General features: G+C 47.8%; 1 protein-coding gene across 2 annotated transcripts in view; it reads right to left on the reverse strand.

Moving 5' to 3' along the window:
* Positions 1-22,191, reverse strand: part of cacna1fb (calcium channel, voltage-dependent, L type, alpha 1F subunit) — a 57,079-nt gene that overhangs the window by 27,459 nt on the left and 7,429 nt on the right. For both annotated transcript variants that reach the window (XM_030423902.1, XM_030423901.1), the window contains exons 2-10: positions 15,962-16,215; positions 15,559-15,659; positions 15,023-15,128; positions 5,729-5,868; positions 3,951-4,102; positions 3,705-3,857; positions 3,147-3,343; positions 2,917-3,020; positions 2,659-2,810 (exon numbers count right to left, since the gene is read on the reverse strand). In XM_030423902.1, coding sequence (XP_030279762.1) covers positions 2,659-2,810; positions 2,917-3,020; positions 3,147-3,343; positions 3,705-3,857; positions 3,951-4,102; positions 5,729-5,868; positions 15,023-15,128; positions 15,559-15,659; positions 15,962-16,215 — 1,359 coding nt within the window. The remainder of the gene's footprint in view (positions 1-2,658; positions 2,811-2,916; positions 3,021-3,146; positions 3,344-3,704; positions 3,858-3,950; positions 4,103-5,728; positions 5,869-15,022; positions 15,129-15,558; positions 15,660-15,961; positions 16,216-22,191) is intronic.

Raw genomic sequence — 22,191 nt, forward strand, 5'->3', positions numbered from 1 at the left:
CGTTTTTAGTCTATTGGATCGAGGGGGTCACACACTGCACTACTGACTACCTGAACTTCTGTATGGACGTTGTGGTCCCCATCAGAACTGTACGCTGCTTCCCCAACAACAAGCCCTGGGTCACCAGTAATGTCAAGGACATCCTGAACAGGAAGAAGAGGGCATTCAGGGATGGTGACAGAGAAGAGCTGAAGCGCGTACAGGGCGAACTCAAGGTCCACCTGAGAGAGGTGAAGGAGGACTACAGAAGGAAGGTAGAACAGAAGCTGCAGCATAATAACATGAGGGAGGTCTGGGATGGCATGAAAACCATCACAGGCTGCAAGAAGAAGGGCAACATCACAGGAGAGGGAGATGCTGGAAGAGCAAATCAACTTAACCTGTTTTTTAACAGGTTTGAGATTCCAGTTCCCACAACCAGCAACGGCCCACTTCACACCCCCACCATGTCCATCACCTCCCCCGGCCCCACCACCTCAGACTGCAGACCACCCCGGCCTTCCACACCCATGGACAGTTCAATCCCCCTCCCCACCACCATCACCAAGGATCAGGTGAGCAGAGAGCTGAGGAGGCTTCGCCCAAGGAAAGCAGCAGGCCCGGACAGAGTGTGTCCAAGGATGCTCAAAGCCTGTTCTGCTGAACTGGGGGAGCCACTCCAGCATGTCTTCAACCTGAGCCTGCAGCTGGGGAGGGTCCCAGTGCTCTGGAAGACTTCATGTCTCATCCCGGTTCCTAAGAAAAAACACCCTAGGGAGCCGGGTGACTTCAGACCAGTAGCACTGACGTCACACATTATGAAGACCTTTGAACGGCTGCTGCTCCATGTCCTCAGACCCCAGGTCCCCCACGCACAAGATCCACTGCAGTTTGGATACCAGGAGAAGGTGGGTGTCGAGGATGCCATCCTCTATCTGCTCCACAGGGCCCACTCTCATCTGGACAAGGAGAGCGGCGCTGTGAGAATCGCGTTTTTTGATTTCTCCAGCGCCTTCAACACCATCCGGCCGCTCCTGCTGAGAGACAAACTGACAGAGATGAGAGTGGACCCACTTCTGGTGACATGGATTACAGACTACCTCACGGAGAGACCACAGTACGTCAGACTGAAGGGCTGCACGTCAGACACTGTGGTCAGCAGCACCGGAGCACTACAGGGGACTGCGCTCTCTCCCGTCCTCTTCACCTTCACCTTGGCTCTGCCACATGTAGAAATACTCGGACGACACTGCGATAGTTGGCTGTATCAAGGATGGATGGGAGGAGGAGTACAGGAGCCTGGTTGAGGACTTCGTGAGGTGGTGCAGGTCCAAACATCTGCAGCTGAATACCTCCAAGACCAAGGAGATGGTGGTGGACTTCAGAAGGAAGAAACCACATCTCCAACCTGTGTCCATTGAGGGGGTCGATGTGGAGGTAGTCAGGACCTACAAATATCTGGGGCTGCAGCTGGACGACAAGCTGGACTGGACAGCAAATATAGACACCTTACACAGGAAAGGGCAGAGCTGTCTGTACTTTCTAAGAAGGCTGAGGTCCTTCAACATCTGAAAAAACTGCTGCAGATGTTTTACCAGTCTGTGGTGGCCAGCATCCTCTTTTATGCTGTGGTTTGCTGGGGAGGAAGCAGCAAGAAGAGATACGCCAGTCGGCTGGACAGACTGGTGAGGAGAGCTGGCTCAGTTGTGGGCACAGAGCTGGAAGTATCTATCTATCTATCTATCTGGATAATTTGGCGAGGGGACCAATCAGAAGAAGTGGGTGTACTTGAGAAGGGACTCACTCACAGGAAGAACGAGAGGTGGCACATGGTAGATCTCCTAAGATCAAAGGCTGATAGGAGTTCTGATCGGCCAGAGGGCGAAGCATTTTGGCATTGCTTTTTCCAGAGATTTGATAATATCAGAAAGCGGCCGCTTCTGATCCGGACGCAGGGCTCCAGATTCTGTTTCAATAAAGATTGCTCTATCATTCCACCCAGCCTTGCCTCCGCAGTATTCTTTTATCACCAAACTACACGCCGACACATCTGAGGAGGAAAGCCCAGAAACTACAGTTTGTTCACTGATACATGTACACGGGTTTATATTAGAACCCAACTGACACGTGATCTTTGGGTCAGTACCACTGCTGAGTAAAGAATTCTCATGACCACAGATCGACCCAAACACATCGATCATCCTTCAGATTTGGTTTTCAACCAGTCGAGACAGATTCTAAACAGATTCTGTTTTTTTTTTATATATTTTTATAAGTATTTATTTTTTGGCCTTTTTATTGATAGTACAGCTGACGATATGACAGGAAACGGATTCTGATCAGATTCTGTTCAGATTCTGATCAGATTCTGAACAGATTCTGATCAGATGCAGACTTCACTGGACGTGTGACAAAGAGTCAACCCGAGGACCTGACATTGTGTTCTGTAGAACTAGACGGCTTCGAAAACAACCAGCTGATAAACGGACCGATCATCAGTCTGAAACACATCAGTCAATAAACAACTTCTGATGAGTTTCTGCCTCACTGACGACTAATGAGTTTTAACTGGCTTCATTAATTTACATCCGTTAACTCAATGTTTTAATGAACTGTTAAGAACAAGGCACTGCTGAACACACACACACACACACACACACACACATGTCTCTGTCTTACGTGGGTTTCCGTCCTCGTCCAGCTCGTCCATGTCCTCGGCCTGAGTGATCCAGTCCATGTACCCACACAGATCCTCCTCCATCTGCTGCTTCTCCCTCAGCTTCTGGAAATCTCCGCGAGCCTTCGCCTTCTCCCTCTCCTTACTGAACTCTCTGCAACGTTCACACAAGGTTCACACAACATTTGAACCTGAAACAAACACCAGCGAGCCTCAACAGACCTGTGAAACTGAAACTCTTCATCAGAGATGAGACAAACCCGCTGAGGACTCCCAGAACCAGGTTGAGAACGAAGAACGATCCGAAAATCACCAAACTGACAAAATAAACCCAGGGCAGCTCGAACCCGATGGCATCGTTCATCTGCAGGCACACACAGAGAGACAGTGAGACAGACAGGACAGAGACACAGACAGGACAGAGACACAGACAGGACAGAGACACAGACAGGTTTGTCTGTGGAAGACATAGCGAGCAGGAGGCTTCTACCCAGTAGAGGACGTCGGTCCAGCCCTCCATCGTGATGCACTGGAACACCGTCAACATGGCAAAGAAGAAGTTGTCAAAGTTGGTGATTCCTCCGTTGGGACCGTCCCACCTCCCCCGACACTCGGACCCATTAATGGTGCACTGACGGCCGTGACCGGCAAACGCACACGGCACCGGGTCATCCTCCACGTAATTATCTGGAACGAGAGAACAAATTCAGAGACGAGATCATCAGTATGCTGGTGAAGAAATTCGACTTTCAATCTCAGATTTCAGTCAGTTCATTTATGTTTCCTCTATTCTGTCATTACAACTTTAAATGTTGCAGAAGCAGAGGACAGATTTCTGCACACGTCCATCGTGCATGAAGAACAGAATAATGTTCAGCCGACTCGCTGTAGTCCAAGTCTGCAGAGGCCCGGAGACCACAAGCTGATCTGTAGACATGTCACTTACATTCTCCCACTTCAGACGGGCTACAGGCTAACAGTGTTAGCTAACAGTGTTAGCATCTGTGTGTGAGTGTGTGTGTGTGTGTGTGTGTGTTTGTGTGTGTACCTGCTCCTATGTAGTAGCAGGTCTTGTGCATGCGGCCTATGAAGAGCTCGAGTCCGATGATGGCGTAGATGATGATGACGAAGAGAACCAGCAGAGCAATGTGGAGCAGAGGAACCATCGCCTTCATGATAGAGTTCAACACAATCTGCAGACCTGACAGACACACACAGTTTTACACATGTGCAACAATACAGCACACAAACACACACACACACACACACACACACACACGGCCAGTAAACTCACTGGGGACTCCAGAAACCAGTCTGAGGGGCCTCAGGACTCTGAAGGCTCTCAGAGCTTTGACGTCCAAACCTCCAGGTTTCCCAGGAACATGATGAGTCGTCGCTTGCTCGCCAGATTTATGAGTCATCGTCTCCAAGACGACGCTGAATAACCTGCAAGGACAGTGTTGTTCAGAAGCTGCAGTTTGAAAGCAGAAACACTCTGATGATGAGAACAGAGCAGCTGCAGAATCAAATGATCTGATATCAATGAATAAAAACAAACAAATCGTTTTGGTCTGTCGAAACATTTTGACCAAGAGCCCTTTAATGCATCATTGCTCTATTCTGAATGGACACAAAGGTTATTTAAAACCAGTAGAAGCTACTTCTTTGTCCCCGTGGAGAAAGTCCCCAGACTCCCTTAACAAATGTGTCAGTTTAGTGAGTTGTTGAGTTGGAGACACTTTATAAACTCTGTGAAACTCTGTCTCTGACTCATTCTGCATTATTTGGACCTTCTTGTTCATTCAGCAAATGTTCTACATGAACTTGTTTCTGTCTTTGAGTAGAAACATGGAGTCTGTTTGTCTCAGTGATGGACGAGTTTGTTTCATACAGAGCAGGAAGTGACATCACAGGTGGTCACTCAGACGTTACTGTAGCTGTGAGCTGACGGACTGAGACTGAACACTGATCAGATCCCTGGTCTGAACAGACTCGGACTCTGGTTATTCAGAAACTGGAGTTATTTCTTGGTCTGTGTCAGAGCACTGGAGGCCGAGTGTCCCACATACAGGAGCCTCTCGTGCATCATCTCTGACTGTAAAGTGGAACAGAGTCTCCTCAGGCAGTGTTGCCGTGACAACAGGCTTCATCATCATCGCCCAGAGGTCGTCCTGAGTCACGTCAGCGTCCTGCGGAGAGGACATTAACCAACATGGAGGACGAAGCTCAGGACCTGCAGGACTCGGCGTGACCTCGGCAGGTGACCGCCTGGTTTCTACAGGCTGAACTGAAACATGTTGTTCTGTTTCAGGTGGAGTCGGCTGCATTCAGTTTGTGTTGATTCAACCTCTGATGACATCATCAGTGATGGGCTGTGACATCATGTTCATTAGATCGCTGAGATCATCTGAGTCACACAGGATGCAGAAGCTAATGCAGAAGCCGCTCTGGTGTTTCAGGAGTTTGTCCAACATCTGGTTCTTCAGGAGCCTGAGAGGAGAACCAGAGCTGCAGCAGCCCTGCAGCAAGGCAGCATTAACACCAGAGTGGCAGGTTAAATTCCCTGTTTCACTGCAGGGACTGTGGTTATGTTGTGACAGCTGAGGTTCACTGTGGGAGGGCGGATGTGTATATTTAGTGTCAGTGTGCAGTGATCACAGTCAGCCGTCACAAACACTCATCACACAAACACTGAAATGAGATAAACTGTGGCGTCGCTGGAGGGTTTGTTCCCCCGCCGACCACGAGACAGGAAGTCCACTGCAGTCACATCTCATTTACTGCTCCAACTCTCCACACCGCTGCAACTTCAGACACTCAGGAGAGCCATGCAGGACACCAGAGAGCTGAGCCCGAGGACGGGACCAGAGCCCGGGAACGGGACCAGAACCCGAGGACGGGACCAGAGCCCGAGGACGGGACCAGAGCCCGAGAACGGGACCAGAGCCCGAGGACGGGACCAGAGCCCGAGAACGGGACCAGAGCCCGGGAACGAGACCAGAGCCCGAGGACGGGACCAGAGTCTGGACAGGACCAGAGTCCTGACATCCAACAGGTCTCCAGTTTTCTTACCCTACGATGACGATAACGAAGTCGAGCAGGTTCCAGCCGTTGCGGATGTAGGAGCTGGGGTGCATCACCAGCCCGTAGGCCAGGATCTTCAGGAAGGTCTCCACAGTGAAGATGATGAGGAACACGTACTCCACTTGTTCCTGAGACAGACACAACACCATCATCACAAACAGACGTCTTTATTCCTGCTCCCCAGAGGATCAATCCTGAAGATTTAATGACTTTTCATTTCAGCTCTATCACACACACACACACACACACACACACAGTCTCATATCGGTCAATATCGATCAGTTTTAATGATCTGTCCTATTTTTTTCCCATTTCTAACAATAAAATGACAAATGGCCAAACTGAACCTTTGAACCTGGCAGCTACAGAGGATGAGTGAGCAGCAGGAGGAGCAGCAGGAGGAGCAGCAGGAGGAGGAGCAGGAGGAGGAGGAGCAGCAGGAGGAGGAGGAGCAGGAGGAGCAACAGGAGGAGCAGCAGGAGGAGGAGCAGAGGAGGAGGAGGAGGAGCAGGAGCAGCAGGAGGAGGAGGAGCAGGAGGAGCAGCAGGAGGAGCAACAGGAGGAGGAGCAGCAGGAGGAGCAGCAGGAGGAGGAGCAGCAGGAGGAGCAGCAGGAGGAGGAGCAGGAGGAGGAGCAACAGGAGGAGGAGCAGCAGGAGGAGCAACAGGAGGAGCAACAGGAGGAGGAGCAGCAGGAGGAGGAGCAGGAGCAGCAAGAGGAGCAACAGGAGGAGGAGCAGGAGCAACAGGAGGAGGAGCAGGAGGAGCAGCAGGAGAAGCAGGAGGAGGAGCAGGAGGAGCAGCAGGAGGAGGAGCAGGAGCAGCAGGAGGAGCAGCAGGAGGAGGAGCAGGAGGAGGAGCAGGAGCAGCAGGAGGAGCAGCAGGAGGAGCAGGAGCAGCAGGAGGAGCAGCAGGAGCAGCAGGAGGAGCAGCAGGAGGAGCAGCAGGAGGAGGAGCAGGAGCAGCAGCAGGAGCAGCAGGAGGAGAAGCAGGAGACTGGTTGTGTTTCGCTGTGTTTGCCGCCTTATCAGACCACAAGAAGGCAGCAGGACCAGAACCACTGTGAGTCCAGTTTATAGATGAAACACGGCTGGTCTGCTGAGAACCGCGGCCCACAGCAACGTCTCCTCCCCTCTCTATAGTCGCTCACACGGAGACGCACGCTACAGACAGGACGTCTCTCTGCTGCCATGTTGGCTGAGTGCACATGAAACATTTTATCAGACTGTTTTCTCTTTCAATGACGTTTCTATCGCTGATTCTTACTGCTACCGTTTTATTGCCCCGACCGACTTTAACAGCGTGACTACAGGCTTAAATTACAACATCAAGATCTTCAACCAGTTCACTCTCCCAGTTCACTCTCCCAGTTCACTCTCTCAGTTCACTCTCCCAGTTCACTCTCCCAGTTCACTCTCTCAGTTCACTCTCCCAGTTCACTGTCCCAGTTCACTGTCCCAGTTCACTCTCCCAGTTCACTCTCCCAGTTCACTGTCCCAGTTCACTCTCCCAGTTCACTCTCCCAGTTCACTCTCTCAGTTCACTCTCCCAGTTCACTCTCCCAGTTCACTGTCCCAGTTCACTCTCCCAGTTCACTCTCCCAGTTCACTCTCTCAGTTCACTCTCCCAGTTCACTCTCCCAGTTCACTCTCTCAGTTCACTCTCCCAGTTCACTGTCCCAGTTCACTGTCCCAGTTCACTCTCCCAGTTCACTCTCCCAGTTCACTGTCCCAGTTCACTCTCCCAGTTCACTCTCCCAGTTCACTCTCTCAGTTTCACTCTCCCAGTTCACTCTCCCAGTTCACTGTCCCAGTTCACTCTCCCAGTTCACTCTCCCAGTTCACTCTCTCAGTTCACTGTCCCAGTTCACTCTCCCACTTCACTCTCTCAGTTCACTCTCCCAGTTCACTCTCCCAGTTCACTCTCTCAGTTCACTGTCTCAGTTCACTCTCCCAGTTCACTCTCCCAGTTCACTCTCCCAGTTCACTCTCCCAGTTCACTCTCTCAGTTCACTCTCCCAGTTCACTGTCCCAGTTCACTGTCCCAGTTCACTCTCTCAGTTCACTCTCCCAGTTCACTGTCCCAGTTCACTCTCCCACTTCACTCTCCCAGTTCACTGTCCCAGTTCACTCTCCCAGTTCACTGTCCCAGTTCACTGTCCCAGTTCACTCTCCCAGTTCACTCTCCCAGTTCACTCTCCCACTTCACTCTCCCAGTTCACTGTCCCAGTTCACTCTCCCAGTTCACTGTCCCAGTTCACTCTCCCAGTTCACTCTCCCAGTTCACTCTCCCAGTTCACTCTCTCAGTTCACTCTCCCAGTTCACTGTCCCAGTTCACTCTCCCAGTTCACTCTCCCAGTTCACTCTCCCAGTTCACTGTCCCATCCTGCCTGAAGTCCTCCGCCATGGTCCCCCTACAACATCACCCCTCCACCGGCCAGCAGCACTCACCCCTGTGGTATGAAGTGCTTTGAGAATCTGGTCTGTAGTCACATCACGTCGTTCCACCTTCCCACCTTTGATTCACACCAGTTTGCCTGCAGGGCGAATAGATCTGCTGAGGATGCCGTGGCCGCAGCCCTCCACGAGCAGCAGGGGAGTTACACTAGGCTGCTGTTCATAAACTTTGACTCTGCTTTTACCACCATCCTCCCCCAGAGACTGGTGTCCAAACTGTCCGACACTGGCAGGGTGGAGGGTGTCTGACAGAGGGTAAGAGTGGGCCCCCATACATCCACATCCACCCGCCTCAGCACTGGCTCCCCGCAGGGCTGCGTGCTGAGGCCGCCGTTCTATACATTATCCCGCTTATTGCACTGTTACTTGACAACATGAAAAAAAACTTGACACAGTGTGTGTTTTTACAATTTATCTGTTACCGTTCATAGTGTTTTTCAGCAGAGAAATATAGTTCACCAAAACCGACGCCATTTGGCTTCTCCCTCTTCGCTGCTTTCCTCTTTTTCTTTTCTTGACGACAACTCAGCCTTTTGCCAAGAGTCGAAATCACCGTATTTTCAACAAATATTAAAGTTATCGTGAAACTCATCCATACTATGGCCTAGGAGTACTTTTTTTCCGATATGAAGTAGACTACAGATCAGCTGACGTTGCTTAGCAACCGAAGACGCTGGGGTGATAAGTGACCGGACTACTTGCGGAGCAAAGATTTTAGAGCGCGGAGTGATACGAAATACGTGAATCAGAGGCAAAAAGGCCACTTTCCTTGACGACGGTCAAATATGCTTAGCAGCGGTCAATTATACGGTAATAATAACTTTTTCTCATGTATGATTATGACAGAATTTAAAGCTAAGCATGATAGCCATGTTCATCCCAATGTGTTGCTTTTAAGTAGCTGGGAATATGATTAAAAGCATGTAGAAATGTATAAAATGGTATTCAAATCAGACCCCCACTTTTCAAACCAGTGTTACGTCCTTGCATCCCGGTCACACACTGCTCAAACTACTGCCGTCAGGCAGGACGCACAGGTCCATGAAAACCAGAACAAACAGACTATAAAACTGTTTTTAACGTGCATTGAATAGTGCTACTAAAGCATAGTTCTCACAGGTTATTGTTGTCAAAAGGGCAATTCTTGAATGTGGATGTTTGTATGAGTGAGTCTCCTATGTGTTTTTAGCATTACCATGCATACAGTAGTAGAATATTTTATTTATGTATTTATTTATGCATATAATACCTCTAATCGATGTTTCGCACTGAACGAGGACTGCACTTAAATTCGTTGTATCTGTTACAATGACAATAAAGATATTTTAAATTCTAAATTCTGCAGCTCTGATTCTTCTCTTGTTCAGTCATGTGATCATGTGACAGAGGACGAGTGAGCATGCATGAAAGAACACACACACACACACACACACACACACACACACACACACACTGTTGGCGTGCCGTCACTTCAATACTCAGTAGCGTGGTGAACAGTGAGTACAGTCGGACTGTAAGTGAAGGTAGAGAGTCGACGTAAAGAGGACAGAGAGAGAGCGAGCTGAACCATCAGAGCAGAAACTCACCGATCGGATCTGATCACAGACCTGTCAATCAATTACTGGATCCATGTGTGACCTTTGACCTTTATCAGTAAGTAGCTGACTGAACATCCTGTGGAAACCCTTCCACAATTAAGCAGCTTGTTGTTTACAGACACAGCTGATGATGAGCGAACGTAACGTCTGACAGCTGTTAATAACGTGTTCATCAGCTACGACTCAACTCACCTGTAAGGGGAGGAAATATCACAAAACTACTGTAGTAACATAAAAAATGTCTTCATATGAAAGATTATAGTTGTCAACAAATACTGTAAATTATCAAACGTTTAAAAATATCTCACAGGGTTTCTGCAGGTTTGAACAAGTCAAAGACTTTTTAAGACTTTTCAAGACTTTTTAAGACCATTTTGAACTAAATTTAAGACATGACGTACAAAAAAGGAAAAAATTAAGTCCCAGAACTACTTTAAAAATAACTAAATCTATTGCCATTCACAGAACAACTAAATGAAGAATGGAGTGAGTCAGGGTTATTATAGTTGTGAGAAATGACATAGCTTGTAGATTCAGTAATCAGTGTGCTGTAACGAGCAGGATCCGGATGTGAGAGGAGGAGAGAATGCTTTTTGGTTTGGGTGTCAGAAAGTCACATTTCTCTACATGAGGGTTACAGGAAGGTGGATCAGACTTACTGTCCTCATAAAACATCACAGGGTCACTGTCCTGGGAGAGACAAGATCAACCCAAACCTCAGGGAATCACCGTTGTGGGAGGAGATGATTTAGGACTGTAAATGAAGGTAACTTCCTCTCTGTTCTGTATTTAAGCAGTAACATCTGGAGAACGTTGTGACTTTCCCTCCACGCTGCGTGCTATTAGAGAGATCTGATTCATACGCTGAAGTCTAAAATTCTATGGAGACTTAGAAACTCTCAACCTCACAAGGAGAATTATTCCACTACATAGTTTATAAATTTCATTGGTTTTTCATGCGTGTTTGTGTGTGTGTGTGTGTGTGTGTGTGTGTGTGTGTGTGTGTGTGTGTGTGTGTGTGTGTATGTGTGTGTGTGTGTGTGTGTGTGTGTGTGTGTGTATGTGTGTGTGTGTGTGTGTGTGTGTGTGTGTGTATGTGTGTGTGTGTGTGTGTGTGTGTGTGTGTGTGTGTGTGTGTGTGTATGTGTGTGTGTGTGTGTGTGTGTGTGTGTGTGTGTGCGTGTGCGTGTGCGTGTGTGTGTGTGTGTGGGTGTGTGTATGTGTGTGTGTGTGTGTGTATGTGTGTGTGTGTGTGTGTGTGTGTGTGTGTGTGTGTTTGTGTGTGTGTGTGTGTGTGAGTGTGGACAGGAGGAGCTGTCGCCTCCTCTCACATCACACTGGAGCAGAGAGGGGTTCAACTTTTTACATCCAAATCTGCCAAAATGTTCAAAATCCAAAGCAGCTCTGCTTCAACGGAGTTCAGAGTTCGGGTCGAGCAGAACTGGACAAACTTGGACCGGAAACTGGTGACAAAGGCGTACAGAAGTGTGTGACAGCATGAAGCTAACTGTGTGACACCAGCACTTTCACACCAGGTGTGTCCAGGTTGAGGGTCGTCTTGTTTGGGGCACCGATTGTAAAGTTGCGCATGCTAAAATAAACAGCAACTTTTTGCCACATTTAGCAAAAAAACATGAGTAAAAAACACGTCTGAATTTTTTAATGATACTTTTGACCAGATTTACAGCAATATTTGTGAACTGATATTTACTTCTCTTGTAAAAATATAATTTCCATGTTTAATCTGAATAAAATATCTAAATCTAAATGTTAAATGTTAAATCTAAATGTTAAATGTTAAATCTAAATGTTAAATGTTAAATATAAATGTTAAATGTTAAATATAAATGTTAAATATAAATGCTAAATCTAAATGTCACGGGTGAAACTAAATATATGCATATTAGCTAAATATTTAGTTTCACCCGTGATGTTTAGATTTAGCATTTAGATTGACAGGTAGACAACTTACAACTCATACGTGATCATCGTGACGTGAACCATCAGCTCTGCAGCGCCGGCTTTCTTTGTGAATTAAACAGCCGCTCGTCTTTACGCCGGCGCTGCTTGGCTCTGTTCTTGTTAAATGTTAAATATAAATGTTAAATATAAATATAAATGTCAAATATAAATATAAATCCTAAATGTTAAATATAAATGTTATGGGTGAAACTAAATATTTAGCTAATATGCAAATCTACACTGCCCGTCACCGGAAGTACCAAAATAAAAGCTCATTGACGCGAAGCGAGTACTATCCGCGGTCTCCTTCGGGAGTTTAGACGGAGTGATTGCGCTGCATTGTAAAGGCAGGAGCACACCGGTCTAACCGTTGGACGTCTGAAGCGTTTGGGGGGTCTTGGACGAGGTCGGGAACAAATATGTTCAGTGTGTTCAGCTGCGTTGGAAGCTCCAACTCAACAGTCTGAGTCTGAGAAGGTTGGCTGTCAGCCGTCTGAGCCATTGGATTCTCTGATTGGTTGCATGTGAGCTGTATGACCATTCTGATTGGTTGTGTGCTAGTGAATCAGCGTGGTGTGTGTGAGGGGCGGAATACTGTGGCACTTTGTTTTTGGACGCACTCCGTTCCATCATTTCCTGTTTTCATGTAGCACCACCCGCTTATTGCATCTCGTACACGCTGCTGTGGAGCTGGCAGCACGTGGAAGCGGTGCGTTCAATGACACTTTTCTGCAGAACGGGTCAGACAAGAGGCAACAGAGTGGTGGGATAAAGGCAGCTGGCTGTTGGTTTGAGTCTGGGCGGTGTGTAGGGGCCTTTAGTCACGTCCCCTCACCTGCTCTCATGCTGCCTGCCACCATGTCCAGCGACTTAGCAGGAAACTTTGGTAGGGCGGCAATACAGAGTTCCAGTAATGCCTCAGCATAACAGCGACAGTAGCCCTTTTTACGGAGTTGCTGCATTATTGTCGCAGCAGCTGTTTGCTAATTCTCCGCATTGGTTGTTCACACAGAGCCAAGCAGCGCTGGCGTAAAGACGAGCGGCTGTTTAATTCACAAAGAAAGCCGGCGCTGCAGAGCTGATGGTACACGTCACGATGATCACGTCTGTGAGCTTTTTTTCAAGTTGTCTACCTGTCAATCTAAATGCTAAATCTAAACATCACGGGTGAAACTAAATATTTAGCTAATATGCATATATTTAGTTTCACCCGTGACATTTAGATTTAGCATTTATATTTAACATTTATATTTAACATTTAACATTTATATTTAACATTTAACATTTAGATTTAACATTTAACATTTAGATTTAGATATTTTATTCAGATTAAACATGGAAATTATATTTTTACAAGAGAAGTAAATATCAGTTCACAAATATTGCTGTAAATCTGGTCAAAAGTATCATTAAAAAATTCAGACGTGTTTTTTACTCATGTTTTTTTGCTAAATGTGGCAAAAAGTTGCTGTTTATTTTAGCATGCGCAACTTTACAATCGGTGCCCCAAACAAGACGACCCTCAACCTGGACACACCTGGTGTGAAAGTGCTGGTGTCACACAGTTAGCTTCATGCTATCACACACTTCTGTACGCCTTTGTCACCAGTTCCGGGTCCAAGTTTGTCCAGTTCTGCTCGACCTAAACATGTATTTTTTTAAATTGTTTTTTTGCTAAATGTGGCAAAAGTTGCTGTTTATTTTAGCATGCGCAACTTAACAATCGGCGCCCCATAGTCTTGCAGAGCGTACGCCGCGCTATAGATTCATTATGAGGCTTTAACCAGCTGAACTCTGGTTGTTCAAGACAACACTTGTTAAATTTACACTTTCCAATAGCTGTAGCAGATTCTGCAGTCCAAGTCTTTCCAGAGCTGGTTAAGCGTTCAGAGATAAATTCAGACCGGGCTGTTGGCAAAATGTCACTTACGTTACTGATGCTTCAGACAGAAGAAGAACACACGGAGCTGACTGAGAATCACCCACACATTTACCCAAAACAACAACAACACAAAACAAAACAAGGCGATGACAGAAGCGGTAGATGAATGTAAATATTTAAGACCTGACTAAATGTAATTTAATGCCTAAAACTGACATTGTCAAATGTTTGACTTTTTAAGACCCCGTGGAAACCCTGGCCTCAGCTGGATGAGCAGGTGTCCTCACTGACAATCTAACGTCACATGAATGTGGATGTAATTAAAAAGTTTGGGGATTTAGAAAGTAAATGAAAGTGTCAGAAGTCAAACTGCTGAGGCAGAAATATAAATATAAGGTGATGTCGGTGCCACCAGAGTCTGCAGCTGCTCAACGACTCAACACTTCAGACCGGATCAACCTCAGCACTGTTCAGTCAGAATCAGAATCACTTTGAGAACATGTTGGTGGAGACTGACTCCGTCTTTTCTTCTCATTGTTTTATTTTAGCTGCTAAAATAGTTTTTGGTCCAGTTGGAGTCGCCTCCAAGTTCAGGTTCAGCCTAACTTAGCATAAAGACTGGAAGCAGAGGGAAACTGCTAGCGTAGCTCCATCTACATCACCACATCATGACCACATCATCCCCGTCCTCCAAGAACTCCACTGGCTCCCCATCCCTCAACGGATTCCATTCAAAATACTCCTCTGCACTCACAAAGCCCTCCACAACCAGGCACCCCTCTACCCTACCGATCTGCTCCACCACCACAACCCGTCCCGTACATTCCATTCCTCCGACACGAACTTCCTCACTCCACCACACAGACACAGCCTTCTCAGTTGCTGCCCCCTCCCTCTGGAACACCCTCCCCAAACACATCAGAGACTGTACAGAACTCTTTCAAAAACACTCACCAAAACTCACCTTTTTAAAATCACTTTTAATGTATCACTGGTTACTTTTCTTTACATTTTAATTGTGTTGTTTTTTATATTTCTGTTTTAACCTGTAAAGTGTCATTGTGCATCTAAAAAGCGCTATATAAAATGTATTATTATTATTATTATTATCAAAAGAGAAAAAACATCTTTAAAGACACACACACCTGACGCAGGAACACACACACACACACACACACACACACACACACACACACACACTTGAGGCTGAAACGTTGACGCCACCTGAGTCTGTTCACCTCAGACACACTCACACCTCCTTCCTCCCGGAGTCCTCTTTCCAACGACTGCTCTTCATTCAGTCATTTACACTCCTGTTAGTGTGTGGTTGTGTACTGGTGAGCAGTGTGGTCGTGTAGTTGTGTAGTTGTGTAGGTGATCTCACCAGGTCGTGGTTGGTGGAGTTGGAGTCGTCCTCAGGAAACGGTTTAGAAACACCCAGAGCGACACAGTTAGCAAAGATGGCTAACAAGATGAAGATATCAAACGGTCTGAGACACGTTAAGGAAGCTCAGCATGGACAAAGTTAGTTATCATCGCAGATTATAACAGCGCTCAGAGGTGTGAACGATTTATTTTCCCTAACATGGATCCTTTATAACACCTGGTCTCATGTTACTGACATCATCAAACATGGTCTCCATGTACGTCCACAGATACCTGACGCTGTCATCAGTTACCTGCTGTACCGACGGCCGACCACAGACCATCTGAGCCCAACGAGCAGCTTGGACCTGTTGGACACAAACACCTCGTCTGAACCCAACTCTGCATTTTCTTTGGCCTCAAAAATTTTCAAGAATCAACACAATTGTTGTTCAGTTCCATGGTGTGCACGTCTTTGCTCCCCCAGCGGTCTCTGCACTTAATTCAACCAGTGACTCATTAACATGTGGTTGAGTCCAGAGTAGAAAAGGATACTTCCACTCAACAATAGAGAGAGCAGCTCGTCTGATTGGATTGTTGAGTTTCAGACAGTATAATGCTCTGGGAGCTCGCTGGACCTGATTACTGCCCTGGACCTGAGGAGGAAGAGTGAGCACATCATCATCATCATCATCATCATCATCATCATCAGCATCATCAGCATCAGCTTCATCATCATCAGCAGCAGCAGCATCATCATCATCAGCATCAGCTTCATCATCATCATCAGCAGCAGCATCCTCATCTGCTAATGTTTGCATGTACAGTTAACTCGCCAACTACCAAAAGAAATAACTGTTAGCATGTTGTCTCACCTGTTTGTTGGAATGTTGTGTTTTAGCGTGTTGTTTGTTGTGTGTTGTTTGTTAGCGTGTTGTTTGTTAGCATGTTGTCTCACCTGCTTCTTGGCGTGTTGTCCTCTCCTCCTCTGTGTTCCGGTCGAACTTGTGGTCGAGTGAAGCGTGTCAGTCCTCGTCATCCTCACTCCTCCCTCGTTCTCTCCGTCGAGCTCTTCATCCCACTCCTCGTCTCTCTCCCCTTCTCCTCCTTCTTCTTCCCCACCCCCCTCCCCTCCTTCCTCCTCCTCTTCCTCACCCTCACCTCCTCCCTCCTCCCCATCCACAGCTTTGGTGTAGCCATTACGACCAGAACCTGGAGACAGACGGACAGAGAAGATGTGATGATGTCACTCAGTTAACAAATGTACAGTTGGATGATTCAGTTTGTTGGGGGTCTGTTGGGTTGGTACTGGGTGTGTGGTACCACACAGTGACCGCTCAACAGTTAGTGGCTGTTGGTATGATGTTACTAAGATAAGAGTTCCATCCTCTGGCAGCAGAATCATACAACAAGCAGGCTGCAGAGGTCAAAAACATGCTATTCAAATAATAAAGACATCTAAATCTATATAATCAGGCCCGAGCTGATAACGGTCATGACGTTACTCGATCACTGAGGAGAAAAGCTGCTGCCAACACGTGGCTAGAGTTAGCTAATGTTGGATTTTAGCCTCTACAATAGTTAAAATATATATTTACAATCATATGATGAACAGATGATTTGGGGAGGAAGAGAGAGGAAGGAAGAGAGAGGAAGAGAGAGGAAGAGGAAGAGGAGGAGACAGAAAGAGAGAGGAAGAGAGAGGAAGAGAGAGGAAGGGGAGGAAGTGACGGTTTCCAGAGGAAGTGAAAACAGAAATATTGTAGTGAACAGCTGTGACCTAGATCTGTGTGTGTGTGTGTGTGTGTGTGTGTGTGTGCATATGTATGTCTGTGTGTGTGTGTGTGTGTGTGTGTGCATATGTATGTCTGTGTGTGTGTGTGTGTGTGTGATCTGGGCCGTGATTTATGTGTTAGTACCTGAGGACCCTGCACACACACACACACACACACACACACACACACACACACACACACACACACACACACACAGATAAACCCAGTGATGACAGCACAGTGAGATTACATGATCTCTGTCTCTCTCTCTCTCTGTCTCTCTCTGTCTCTCTGTCTCTCTGTCTCTCTTTCTGGATATTTCCGACGAGTATTTCTACATGTGTAAACGTCACACAGACATTTTTGACAGGAAGTCTCACAAACACCACTGGGTGTTTTTAAGGAACCCTCTGACGTGTCCAGGTGTGTGTGGGGTGGAACAGGTAGCTAGCTTCAGCCACAACAAGATGTCTGCCTTTTACATTCTGATGGATGTTTTGTGTTTCATCCTCTTCCAGGAGCTCATGTGACTCAACTCCTCACTGATGAGTTGGATTAATTACTTTATCAGATATTGTGTCAATTAAATCTGTATGCTGTCAGTTTGTTCTATTTCCTCTCTTCGTCTTCGTCTTTATCTTTATCTTTATCTTTGTCTTGGTCTCTGCAGCCCTTCCTGATCGTTTCTCCCTGAAGTGTTTTTTGTTCTCAGGTGAGCGGAGGCTCTGAGGACGTCTTCACTCTACAGAGTGACGTGATTTTAGACCTTTGAATTAAAGCTGCCATCTGAAGTTTTGAGAATAAAGGGGACTTTATAACATTTGACTGATACAGCTCCCAGGTCGGTTCCTCTTCCTCTCTGCCGCCTTCTAAGCCCCTTCCACAGAGGAGCCTGCTGTGCACGAGTAGGCTTGTAACCACGGTAACGGAGGATGCCAGATAACCAAGATGGTGCATTCAAAATAACAACAACAACATAAGCCCTGATTGTTCTATTTCTGATCAATACAACTAAATGACAATGACGAGTGCCTCATGCAGATCACTCTAGATATCCAGAGTCCATCCATCCATCCATCTTCTTCTGCTTATCCAGGGTCGGGTCGGGGGGGCAGCTGTCTGAGCAGGGACACCCAGACTTCCCTCTCCCCGGACACTTCCTCCAGCTCTTCCGGGAGGATCCCAAGGCGTTCCCAGGCCAGCTGAGTGACATAGTCACTCCAGCGTGTCCAGGGTCTTATTCGGGGTCTCCTCCCGGTGGGGCATGCCAAGAACACCTCGTGAGGGAGGCGTCCTGGGGGCAGCCGAAACAGATGCCCGAGCCACCTCAGCTGGCTCCTCTCGATGTGGAGGAGCAGCGGCTCTACTCCGAGCTCCTCCCGGGTGACAGAGCTCCTCACCCTATCTCTAAGGGAGCGCCCTGCCACCCTGCGGAGGAAAATCATTTTGGCCGCTTGTATCCGGGATCTTATTCTTTCGGTCATGACCCAAAGTTCATGACCACAGGTGAGGGTAGGAACGTAGATTGACCACTAAATCGAGAGCTTCGCCTTTCGACTCAGCTCTCTCTTCACCACGACAGATCGATACAACAACCACACTACTGCGACCGCTGCACCGATCCGCCTGTCAATCTCACGCTCCATCCTTCCCTCACTCGTGAACAAGACCCCAAGATACTTAAACTCCTCCACTTGAGGCAGGAACTCTCCCCTAACCCGGAGGGAGCAGGCCACCTTCTCCGGTCCAGAACCATGGCCTTGGACTTGGAGGTGCTGATTCTCATCCCAGCCGCTTCACACTCGGCTGCAAACCTCCCCAGGACATGTTGGAGGTCCTGGCTTGAAGGAGCCAACAACACAACATCATCCGCAAAAAGCAGAGATGAAATCCAGTGGCTCCCGAACCAGACCCCCTCCGGCCCCTGGCTGCGCCTAGAATCTCTGTCTATAAAAATAATAACCAGAACCGGTGACAAAGTCCAACATGCACTGGGAACAGGTCTGAGTTACTGCCGGCAATGCGAACCAAGCTCCTGCTCCGGTCGGACAGCCCTTAGCAGAGGGCCTCCAACCCCGTACTCCCGGAGCACCTCCCATAGAATGCCACTAGGGACACGGTCGAATGCTTTCTCCAAGTCCACAAAGCACACATGGATTGGTTGGGCAAACTCCCATGAACCCTCGAGCACCCTGCGGAGGGTATAGAGCTGGTCCAGTGTTCCACCGCCAGGACGAAAACCCGTTGTTCCTCCTGAATCCGAGGTTCAACTATTGGCCGAATTCCCCTCTCCAGTACCCTGGAATAGACTTTCCCAGGGAGGCTGAGGACTGTGATCCCCTGATAGTTGGAACACATCCTCCGGTCCCCCTTTTTGAATAGGGGGACCACCACCCCGGTCTGCCAGTCCAGAGGCACTGTCCCCGACTGCCACACGATGCTGCAGAGACGTGTTAGCCAAGACAGCCCCACAACATCCAGAGACTTGAGGTACTCAGGGCGGATCTCATCCACCCCCGGTGCTTTGCCACTGAGGACCTTCCGGACTTCCTCAGTGGCTTCGGCTTGAGTGATGAATGAGTCCCCAGCCTCTGCTTCCTCTATGGAAGGCGTGTCAGTGGGATTGAGGAGATCCTCAAAGTATTCCTTCCACCGCCCAACGATATCCCCAGTCGAGGTCAACAGCTCCCCACCTCCACTGTAAACAGTGTTGGTGGAGGACTGCTTCCCCCTCCTGAGGCGCCGGATGGTTTGCCAGAATTTCTTCGAGGTCGACCAGTAGTCCTCCTCTATGGCCTCCCCGAACTTTTCCCAGACCTGAGTTTTTGTTTCTGCAACTGTCCGTGCTGCCGCACACTTGGCCTGCCGGTACCCGTCAGCTGCCTCAGGAGTCCCCCGAGCCAACCAGGCTCCACTGGGTTTGGGGATTGCCTCCACGACAGGCACCAGAGACCGTACGGCCACAGCTCAATGTCCCCAGCCTCCCTCGGGATCTGGTCAAAGCCCTCCCAGGGGTGGGAGTTAAAGACCTCCCTGACAGAGGGTTCGACCAGACGTTCCCAGCGGACCCTCAATATGTGTTTGGGCCTGCCGAGTCTGTCCAGCTTCCTCCCCTGCCAGCGGATCAAACTCACCACCAGGTGGTGATCAGTTGACAGCTCAGCCCCTCTCTTCACCCGAGCGTCCAAGACATACGGCCAGAGGTATATGGACGCCCTTATGCTTGAACATGGTGTTTGTTATGGACAAACTGTGACTAGCACAGAAGTCCAGTAACAGAACACCACTTGGGTTCAGATCGGGGAGGCCATTCCTACCAATCACACCCCTCCAGGTAACGTTGTGGCTGCCCACGTGAGCCTTGAAGTCCACCAGTAGGACGACGGAGTCCCCAGTTAGGGCACTTTCCAGTACCCCTCCCAGGGCCTCCCTGCTGTTCAGCCCGCAAGCTGTAACAACAGTGAGAGACCTATCCCCGACCCAAAGGCGCAGGGAGACAACCCTCTAGTTCGACAGGGTGAACTCCAGCACATGGCGGCTGAGCCAGGGAGCTATGAGAAAGCCCACACCAGCTCGCAGCCTCTCACCGCGGGCAACTCCAGAGTAGAAGAGAGTCCAGCCTCTCTCAAGGAGTTGGGTTCCAGAGCCCAGACTGTGCGTGGAGGTGAGCCCAACTATCTCTAGCCGGTACCGCTCAACCTCCTGCACTAGCTCAGGCTCTTTCCCCCCCCAGCGAGGTGACATTCCATGTTCCCACGGCTAGAGTCGTCGTCCGGGGATTGGGTCGTCAGAGCCCCCGCCCACGACCGCCACCCAAATCACTTCTGAACCCTGCTGCGGGTGGTGAGCATACCGGAGGGTGATATCCAGAGTAACAAACAATATTCCTCACATCGCTGTAGACGGAGTTACCAGGTAATCATTCAGGTGATCATCATCACCATGCTGCCTTTATGAAGCAAGAGTAATGTTATTTCTTTAAACCAGTTCAACCACTTCAGAGCGTCCTGAATACAAACTAACGTTATAACTGCCCGCTAACTTAAAGACACTTTTGCTAACCAGTAGCCATGAACACAAACTAAACACCGGAGTTAGCATACAAGCTAACAAGCTAAATTTAGCAACAAGCTATGTAGCTCGACTGCAACATCGTATAGCGATATGAGTTATTGTGAGTATTACTGTGACCGCCACCATCTCAGCCTTGTGGTTAAAACATAGAGTGAAACATATATCCAGCAGGTTCTTACTTGTCCAGCAGAAAAGTCCTGACAGATCCTGCAGCTCCTCCACCTCTGAAATGACGCTCTGATATTTATCCTAGTTTTCTCTCTTGCTCGGTCCAATTCTTTGTTTTTCTTCATCAGTCTTCTTATTTCTTCTCTGTGATGTGGGCGATGGTGGGGCATGTTTCTGCTCTATTGTTGTTGTCTGTTCTCCTGCATTGTTTGCAGTTTGAACTTGAACGTATCTGACCAGGTGAGAGCAGACACTGCACCTGTCTGGGGGAGGGGGGCTGCCAGCCATAGACATTTATACATAGATGACTCTTAAACTGACTCTTAAAATGATTATTTTCATGGTCTTGCCAAGTGATTGTAAATTATTTATTCAACATTATACTTTGTATGAATCCCCCTTTTTTGCTTTGTCTTTTAGTTTTTATTTTTCTCTTCTGAGAGATTGCAGTATTGTATTATATTGCTATGTTCTTTCCTCTGCAAGCCTTGTATGTTGTGTGGTATGTAAAAAAACAAAAACAAACAAACAATTTTAAAGAAACGAAGAAAAGACGCCTCATTGAGCGGGTTGGCCCGTTGCTGCGATACGTCAATGACGCCGCATCTTGGATGTGGCAGCTCCGCCCCGTGAACTGATACAAGTGAATGGAATGAACTTTATAAAGCTCCTTCTACAAAGTGCTATCAGTTAATGTCTCATTTACACATTCACATACATACAGATATATTCAGGAAACAGAGAGGAACCAGAAACGTCTGTAACGTTCTCTGATGATTCTAAATGTTAACTACTCCTCATACACTGCCTGGCCAAAAATAAAGTCAGTACCTGCATTTAACTAAGCAAATAGGTGAGAGCTATTTAACCCCAACTGATGCAATGAGTCTCATTTGTTAAACAACCATTTGGAAAGACACATTCCGTGGTTGTGGAAAAGATGTTAGTCTGTTTGAGAAGGGTCAAATCACATCAACATCTCAGGAGGTTGCATAAACTACTAAAACTGGGTTAAGAACAGTCTAACGCATTATTAAAAACTGGAAGGAAAGTGGGGAACCATTGTCTTCCAGGAGGAAATGTGGTCGGAAAAGAATCCTGATTAATCGTGATCTACGATTACTTAAACGTTTGGTGAAATCAAATGGTAGAAAAACAACAGTAGAACTCA

The sequence above is a fragment of the Sparus aurata genome, chromosome 7, assembly GCF_900880675.1.
Source record: "Sparus aurata chromosome 7, fSpaAur1.1, whole genome shotgun sequence".
In the NCBI taxonomy this organism is placed as follows: domain Eukaryota; kingdom Metazoa; phylum Chordata; class Actinopteri; order Spariformes; family Sparidae; genus Sparus; species Sparus aurata.